At 32.6% G+C, this 8715-nt stretch overlaps 1 protein-coding gene across 1 annotated transcript; it reads right to left on the bottom strand.

Annotated features, from left to right (window-relative positions):
* Positions 1-1101: 1101 nt before the first annotated feature.
* On the bottom strand, positions 1102-4641 carry LOC136224434 (uncharacterized). The gene is made up of 8 exons (XM_066012765.1): positions 4305-4641; positions 3926-4213; positions 3776-3835; positions 3481-3690; positions 2637-2752; positions 2446-2546; positions 1664-1788; positions 1102-1578 (listed from the first exon to the last, which is right to left on the bottom strand). Exons 1-8 carry the CDS (start codon positions 4509-4511, stop codon positions 1429-1431), a joined length of 1257 nt encoding a protein of 418 aa, XP_065868837.1. The 5' UTR covers positions 4512-4641; the 3' UTR covers positions 1102-1428.
* Positions 4642-8715: the final 4074 nt, after the last annotated feature.

Below are 8715 nucleotides of genomic sequence, written 5' to 3'. Positions count from 1 at the left end.
TTAGTTTTAATTTTTTTATCAAACGATATATACTTTAATAAACTATCATTTCTTGACTTTTATCTAATTTATAGATAATGATAAAGTATAAATAATAATAATAATAATAATAATAATAATAATAATAATAATATATAATAATAATAAATAATAATGATAAATTATAGATAAATAATAATAATAATTATAATATAATAAATAATGATAAATTACTGAATGCTGAAACTGAATGTTGAACTGAATTGAACTGAACAGAATTGAACTGATTATTAAGTGATAAAGAACAAGGCCTTACCCCTCCTATTTGACAATTTTACCCTTTTCATATTTTTTTAAAAAAAATATTGATTGATTCTCTCTTCCGATCAAAACTGAAATTATGAAAATAATTGATGTGTAACAATCCGAGAACTTCAGAAATGGATGATTACGAATCGAAAACATAAATAAGATACCAATTTCGAAAAATTTACATTTTTTTTTATCGCAGATGGTTTGAAAAAACGTATGGCCATAGGACAGGCAGTCCTATTAGACAATTTTACCCTTTTCATATTTTTTTCAAAAAATATTGATTGATTCTCTCTTCCGATCAAAACTGAAATTATGAAAATAATTGATGTGTAACAACCCGAGAACCCCAGAAGTGGATGATTACGAATCGGAAACATAAATAAGATACCAATTTCGAAAAAATTACGTTTTTTTTTTATCGCAGAGGGTTTGAAAAAACGCATGGCCATAGGACAGGCGGTCCTATTAGACAATTTTACCCTTTTCATATTTTTTTCAAATTGATTCTCTCTCCCGATCAAAACTGAAATTATGAAAATAATTGATGTGTAACAACCCGAGAACCCCAGAAATGAATGATTACGAATCGGAAACATAGAAAAGATACCAATTTCGAAAAATTTACGTTTTTTTTTATCGCAGATGGTTTGAAAAAACGGCAGTCGCGGAAATGCGTTTTTTCAAACCCCATAATTAGGTGGAAACATTTCATAAATAGTTAACGAGAGAAAATTAAATTACAAAAGTAACATAAAGATGGATTAGTTCGGTGAATTACAAAAGTTATGTATTCTGAAAGTAGTCATCTTAAGAGCAAAGAATTCAATTTAATTAAAAATATGAATACATTTACAAATCATATACACTTACAATATATCAACTTTTGAATTATCAAATCAGATATGTTCAATTAAGAGTTGAGTTTATTAGTTTATAAATTTCTACATATTCACTATATTTGTAACCATTTGTGTCCCAAATCTTAAATACTATTGCAGAGCATCCAATCTCTTTTTCTAGACGAAGAGTCGCCCTGGAACTACCCCTCCCGGGATGGATTCAATGCACCCTCTCTCGCCGTCTCTAGTTGTATTTTTCTAGATTCGTTAAGAATGGTTCATCTGATACGTGAAGTTATTTTTGGAGAAAATTTGAAGAGTATGAAGGCTTGGTCCAACCATCCTCCATGGAAATAAGAGTGAGTCGCGTCATCAATTTCTCGACAGCTTCTTCCTCCCGGTGACAATTTTTATTAGATGCTTGCCTTTGTAGTGAAAAAGTTTGCTGCCAATAAATTATGTTGAAATTCTTAGAAATTAATCTCAAAGTTGTAACTAACGTATTCCGTTGGAATATAGAGATGATTTACCTCTCTTTCCTTATACAACTTGAGGTATTGTAATGATAGATCATAAAATCCACAATGGTACAGAAGTATGCTGTAATCCCTTAATTCTTTTGGATCACATTCCACCATTATTAGCCGTTCACACGCTGTCAAAATTAACACCAATTTCGTGGTCCGAATCAATAAAATATCGATCTTCTACTATAAAGTTCTAAGCTATATTGTTGAGTATTAACTATCAGTCAAAGTTAAAGTGCGTGAAACCACAAGATTTCTTGATATTTAAGACTAATTAGAAGTCGAATCAAATTTTGAATTTTGTCAAACTCACAATTCGGTTATTCTATCTGGGACTGTAACTCTGTAAGCACCATTCCAATGCTAGTCAGGGCTCTCTGATATTTTATCTGGACCGAGGCAACGGCGAAAACTAATGTTCAAGCCCACATTTTAGAATGTGAGCTAGACAAGCCCCCGGTCACACTAATAGGTCACACTTTGTTAGCAGGGTTTAGTCTTAATGATCAGTCTAAGTCTAAAACATCTCTAGTTTCAAATCCAGTGAGTGGCAGAGCCAGTCTTGGATTGTTTGGGTGCAAAAATAAGCCAGGCAGTACTTCAATCTTTTCTATCCAGCTCAATTCAAACAAGGGAACCACCCCTCTAAAGAGTGGTTTCCGATGGCGGGTGCAACAGCACCCCGTGGCTCCCTCTGACTCCGCTTATTGGAAACCAGCAAGAGGGACAAGGGAAAACAAGATAATAAATGCAATTAAGTTTCATTTTGTAGTCTAGTTAAATACCAGATAGAGCGAGTCGCATATCCCCATTGCTTATGTTGGTCAATTCACCATAATCTAGCCTATGCCGAGTAGCTGATGTTGCAGAAGCTCGCCCAAATCCACTGCAATAGGAAGAAAGTTTCAATACACCTTCATAAACTCATACACATTCAGAAAAAGTTCTTCCACTGTGTGTGTGTATATATATATACCTCTCTTCAGTAGAAGATCTATGAATACAATTAACAGCATCTGCCGCCCTTAAGAATAAACTCTTCAAGTAGTCATGTTGAAATGGCCAGAATGTCTCCTTCATATTCCTTAAAATCTGCACAATATTGGCAATCATGTAAGAGCAAAATAAATAGAGAAGTTTAATTTTGGATAATGAGAGAAATACTAGATCAATTTTACCATTTCCAAAGGAATTTGGCAACTAATTTCCATCGGTTTTCTTGAAAGTAAAATTGAGCTAAAGTTTCTACCATGAGGCATAATTGGGTTATTTTGTTTGAAAAGGAGTAAAACCATGCTTCCCAATAACTTTAAAGGAAAATTTGATTCTAATTCCAAAACAAACTAAGCCGGAACGTATAATAGCTTGAGATAATCCTGATCGGAACTTAGAAACAATTAAGGCTAGTCATCCCTCCCTATGGAGGTATCTAGAGAGAATCGAAACTGAGCTACAATGCCTAATTAGGTAGGATCAGTTCGGGAATTATGTTTATTTTAGTATTATTTTTAAGGAATATCCCATAACAGACCTCAACAGAACATAATCCAAAATGCATTTATATATTAATTAAGTGGACTTTGGTTTCATTTTCTTATTAATTTATCTATTGTATCATTACAATTAAGCTAATATTATATATTAATTAAGCTAATGAAAAACTTGTCTTCGCATCAAGTGTCTTAGTCCTGCCCTATTATTTTAATAAGCAAAGACTTTGTTAGAAATGACACTGACGAGCATTTCCATAGATTTTCGTCTGTCTGTGTCGTTACCAACGAAATTTGGCTTTTCAGGATGAGAGATTCATTGGAAATTACCTCCTGTAGCAGAATTTGTGTTGTGACTATGTGTGGTTGATCGGAGTTCTTCATTTTCCGTTTATTGTATCCTCTAGGAAGACCAAAGCGATCCAGAGGGAAGAAAATCTCACAATCAAAATCCAAAAAGCTCCACATTCGAAGAACCTTTAACGTTTCAGAGTATATAAGAGAGAGCATCGCAGCTGAACCTGATCCTTCCATCAAAACCTGTTCAATCAGTGGATTTATCAATTATTAACAACATCCTCACAATCTTATCCAAGCTAAAAAGTATCAAATTAAACTTCCTTACAGAGTGAAGATATAAAGCCTGCGGATCAATTTGATTCTCTCGATTGCTTCGTCTGAAACCCTAAAAATCCAATTTCATTTCTAATTAAACGACAAAAACAAGGAAATTATGTGTTTGGAGGATGAATTGATCATAACGGAGTATACGTACGTTGTTGACATACAAGTATCTCTCCAAGCTATGGATAAGCTCCTCAGGGGAAGACCGGGTTAGGGAAGAGCTATAATGAGTACAGAAATTCATCGAGAAATCAAACAATTTACCAGCGAAATAATCCACCGGAAGCGGAACGGAAGACTGAGAAACAAGTGAATCGTCTTCAGCCGCAATATAAAGTGCCGTTTTCCACAAATCCACTCGTCTATTGATACTAATGCTGGTTCCTCTCTCAATCATAGTCAATTTCTCAATCTGTTCCAGAAATCCCTTCCTCCCATCCTAATCAAGTAAATAGTTCAATAATCAATTATACATTACCAATTTCATCCAATCAAAGCAAAAATTGAGAATTAAAAAGTAGTAGCAGTACTCTGGCATTTGCTGTATCTATTCCGGCGGAGTCCAAAGCCTCGTGCAGAACGAACTTAAGGTCCGTCGGTGGCGGGGATCCTCCACTGCAGGCTACACGGAAAGACGAAGAAGATGATCGGGATTCAGAGAATTTCATTAAATTGAGCGATGAGCTTTTCTTATGAACCATCCATTGTGGAGATGGTAATGGAGCGAGTGAAATCATTTTGGATTACAGAGGAAGAAAGGTGTGCTGGGCAGAAGAGAAATATCAGACAAGAAAATAGTGAAAAAGGAGAATGCTGAAATAATTCATGAACGCCCTCATTTATAACGAGGGATTTGTTACGCAGTGGATTTGGATTTTTCAAACAGAAAAAACTTATGAAATAATTTTGGCAAAAAGTATCAACAGCTTATTTGTTTATTGGGGCAAATTACATCCAATCACTCCCAACTTTATCCATTTTAATATTGTGATCACTGAACTTTAATTTTTAACAATATGATAACTGAACTTTACACTTTTAACATTGGTAGTCATTTAATTTTAACTAACTCCTCAAGCTAACCACTAACAACCTCAAAATGAAAATATTCAAAAATTAAAGTTGTTCAGAACGACATTACCATGAAACCACATTCTCTATTTTCCAAAATCAATTTTTTTTTTAGTTTTCTCTCTCTAAAAATTTGACTCTTTCTCCTAACAAAACAACACTTAAATGGAGTTCTTATATTAAGTATCTGGTCTTCCATGTCACTCGGAAGACCCTCAATACACATTTGGATACATGTAGTATGACCCCACATAATAATTAAAATAGTGAGGTCTCTTATAACATATATGGGTCTATGTTATACATGTCAAAATATGTACGGGAGGTTCTCCATTTGACATGGAGAACCGGGTGCTTATAATAATTTGCCACTTAAATGACCTCAACTCTTTGAATTTTTATTTTAAGATCGTCAATGGTCGTTTTAAAGCGTTGAGTAGCCATTAATATTAAAAAGTGTAAAATTCAGTAATTATACCGTTAAGAATTGAAAGTTAATAGCCACAATGTTAAAATATTGATAAACTTTAATAGTCATGGGTGTAATTTACCATTTTTATTGTTTTGTTCATTGAGCATGACTTCTTTTTTTAGGGGTAAATTATGAAACTAGTACAATGTATATCTCATTTATAACTAAAATCTCATTTACAAATTTAAATTCACTTTACTACCTTTTACCAAACTATAAATGATCCAGGATTAACTACACATTTGATTTTATATGCTATACCAGTTCCGACAACTAGGGATGGCAACAGATAAGATACTAATATTAAGTGTCAGTCCAAACTATTACTCGTTTATGTTTTAATTATTCGTATATGTTCCATTACTTTAACCGGTATACATTTTGCATCTTATACTCATTACATTTAATTTGCGGGTATCCACATATGCTCTTATCCGTTAAAATTTAATACATAAAATAAAAATGTTATAAATTTAACAAAGTATAAATTTAAAAAAATCATTCATCTAAAAATTGAACATTACTCAATAAAAATAAAATAGCTTAACAGAATAACTCAATGGTTGAAAAACAAAAAGGTTAAAATTTGAATGTTAACCTCAACTTACTTAAATTGTCCCGATAATCCACTCAATTTGCTTAAAATATAATTAATTAACCACGTAAGCTACATGTGGAAGATCGGTTGTACACGCCTTGAAATTTTGTTACATAATTCACAGAATAAATTAAAACATATTAAAAAAAGAAATTCTTAGTTGCTCAACCGTAAAATTTGTTCTTTCTGATATTAGAACTTCATAATCTCTTGATCGTTTTACTTTTCCAATGCTCGTGCAATAAATTTTCCGTATGCAGCTTACTTTTCTTACAACCGAGTGATTAAATGATTACACTTAAAGCAACTTGAGACGGCTATTAAGTTGAAAGGGTTATTAGAACATTTTAAAAATTCACAGGACGAATCAAATTTTTTAGACAAGTTGAAGGGCAAATGATATATTAACTATATTAAGATAGTATGAAGGCAATATGTTTCTTGTTTTCATATTTGATTAAACAAAACTTTCATTGTCTCGGAAAAAAACATGGAAAAAGCCAGTTTTTAGCCTCCACATGTTTCTCTAACTTTTTTTATATTTATTGTTATTAGTAGTCCATAAATGGGAAATTTACAAATAGATTTTAGAAGATGCTCATTTATATATTTAAATTCATTTATACATGCTATTAAATTAGACTCTTCCACTTTTAAAATACCCATAACACTTCGTTTCTCTCTAACCCTTTTCATTCTCCTTTCTCTTGCGGACGATTAGCGATTTGTGAAGGAAAGAGCTTCGGCCAAAGATGGGTAAAACGGGAAAGAAGGACGAGGATAAACCCAAATCGAAAGTATGTCCCTTCTACATGTGTGTTTGTTTTCTTCTTCTTGATTTCGAATAGGTTTTAAGGTTTATGCATTGACTTATTGTGATATGTTTGTTTAGACTTAGGTATTAGTGTTTAATGGCTACATTTGTGATTTTCGAACTGATTTCTGTTGTATATGTATGATGAATAGTTTTTCGAGCTAATTTGAGTTGTATTTCTAACACTGAGAACTGTTTTGCGATGATCGCATTTTTTATATAAGCCTAAATCCTAGTCGCATATTGATGAAATGTGAATACTCTGAGGATATGCGAATAGATAAACCCTGAATGAAGTAATCACATTTCGATGGAATGCGATTACTATGTGGATATGCGAATAGTTAAACCTATAATGAGATAATTGCATTTCGAATGCGATATCGAATACAAGAACCTAAATGGAATTTACTAGTCTGTATCGCATTTACTTGCAAATGCAAAGAGCTATGTATCGCATTTAGTGATATTTTATATATTAAATTTAATTATATTTTATATATTAAATTAAGGACAGGTTTGGTTTACCTGCTATTTGATGTTTCTGTTTACTGTTTGCTGTTAGAAAAATCTGTATTTCTAAAAAACAGTAGACCTGTTCATGGGCTGACCGGGCCTAACCGGGCTTGTCACATAATTACTTTGTCCAGACCCAATCAAGCCCGCACTATATTTACATCGGGTTGGGCCAAGCTGAAAGTACTAATTCCCAAGCCCAACCCGGCCCGACCCAACTAATATCTTTGTATTTTTTTTAAATTAAAATTAAACTAAAAAATTATACTATAGATATAAATAATAAAATACAATAAACTAAATTTTAGAGAATTATTTCAATAAAAATCAATTAACACAATCCTAAATAAATAAAAACTTTTCTGATAGTAGTAAATAAACTAGTATGTACACCAATTCTAAAAAAAATATGTGGTTTGGAAATTTTTATGTTGAACAAATTTAAAATTTTTAATTTTGGAATATAAAGTTTATTAAACTATAAAAGTTATTAAATTAAAATTATTATTAAAATTCCGGGTCAGGTTGGGCTGGGCTTAGGTTTTGAGACAAATCTCAAGCCTAACATACTCTATATGCAGGCCTAAGCGGACTTGGACCGGGCTGAGCCTACTATGAAACATATACGTCCAAGCCCAGTCTTTGAAGAACGGGCTTGGACGGACTGGACGGACCAATGGACTTTTATAAAATACTACTTTTCTGATTAAAATGCAAATAAAAACTCCTAATCAAACACTTAAAATTCTCTTCTTCAATGATCAACTGGTGGCCTTCCGCTCCTAATTTTTGCCACAGGTTTATCAATGATGACATTTGTAATATTTCTCATTTACGTTTCTCTTAATTTTCTCTAATCTTTTCTCCTCCCCTCTTCTTTTTGTTTGTTCTCCTTCCTCTCCCTTGTTCAAACATTCACTTTTTTCTTTTTTTAATATATTGCGGGTCTGACAGTTCTTGAACCATGGATGCTCACCCCGCTCTAGTTCTGTCTCGTCTCAATTTCTATCAAAAAAAAATAGAATAAACAAACACTTCAAGAAACACGAAATATAAAAACATCTAGAACTTCTAAAATACCGGAGCCGTGGCTGGCTGCCCCGTCCCTTTACCTCCCTAATAATTCATGAAGAAAGAATACGGGAAGGATGTCAAAGTTGAATAAATGAGTGGTTCCGAAAATATCCACCTGACCTGACTAATATTATTATGAATTAAAATAAAATAGGCCCATTAAACAATTATTGTGAGGGACACACACCGGCACAACTGAACTTCTTTTGTTCCTTTCTAAGATAAAGACTAGTCCATTCAAACTTGATGTGATGGCTTCTAACTATAAAATTATTATGGCTTAATACATTTATTGTCCTTTTACTTATCCCAAAAATTCAATTATCCCCTTAATTTTTAAAAGAATGAAGTGTAAAAATACCTCTAAATGAATAGCAATTTTATCTTTCACGTCAT

The sequence above is a fragment of the Euphorbia lathyris genome, chromosome 3, assembly GCF_963576675.1.
Source record: "Euphorbia lathyris chromosome 3, ddEupLath1.1, whole genome shotgun sequence".
NCBI lineage: Eukaryota > Viridiplantae > Streptophyta > Magnoliopsida > Malpighiales > Euphorbiaceae > Euphorbia > Euphorbia lathyris.
Note: the sequence above shows the minus strand (reverse complement) of the source record. Positions and strands in the feature narration are given on the sequence as shown.

Coding starts and splice junctions, on each gene's coding strand:
- LOC136224434 (XM_066012765.1), bottom strand. CDS start 4,511: ATGATTTCACTCGCTCCATTACCATCTCCACAATGGATGGTTCATAAG. Junction 4,214..4,304: donor TAGATACAGCAAATGCCAGA/GTACTGCTACTA, acceptor TTACTTGATTAG/GATGGGAGGAAGGGATTTCT. Junction 3,691..3,775: donor AGGCTTTATATCTTCACTCT/GTAAGGAAGTTT, acceptor CTGATTGAACAG/GTTTTGATGGAAGGATCAGG.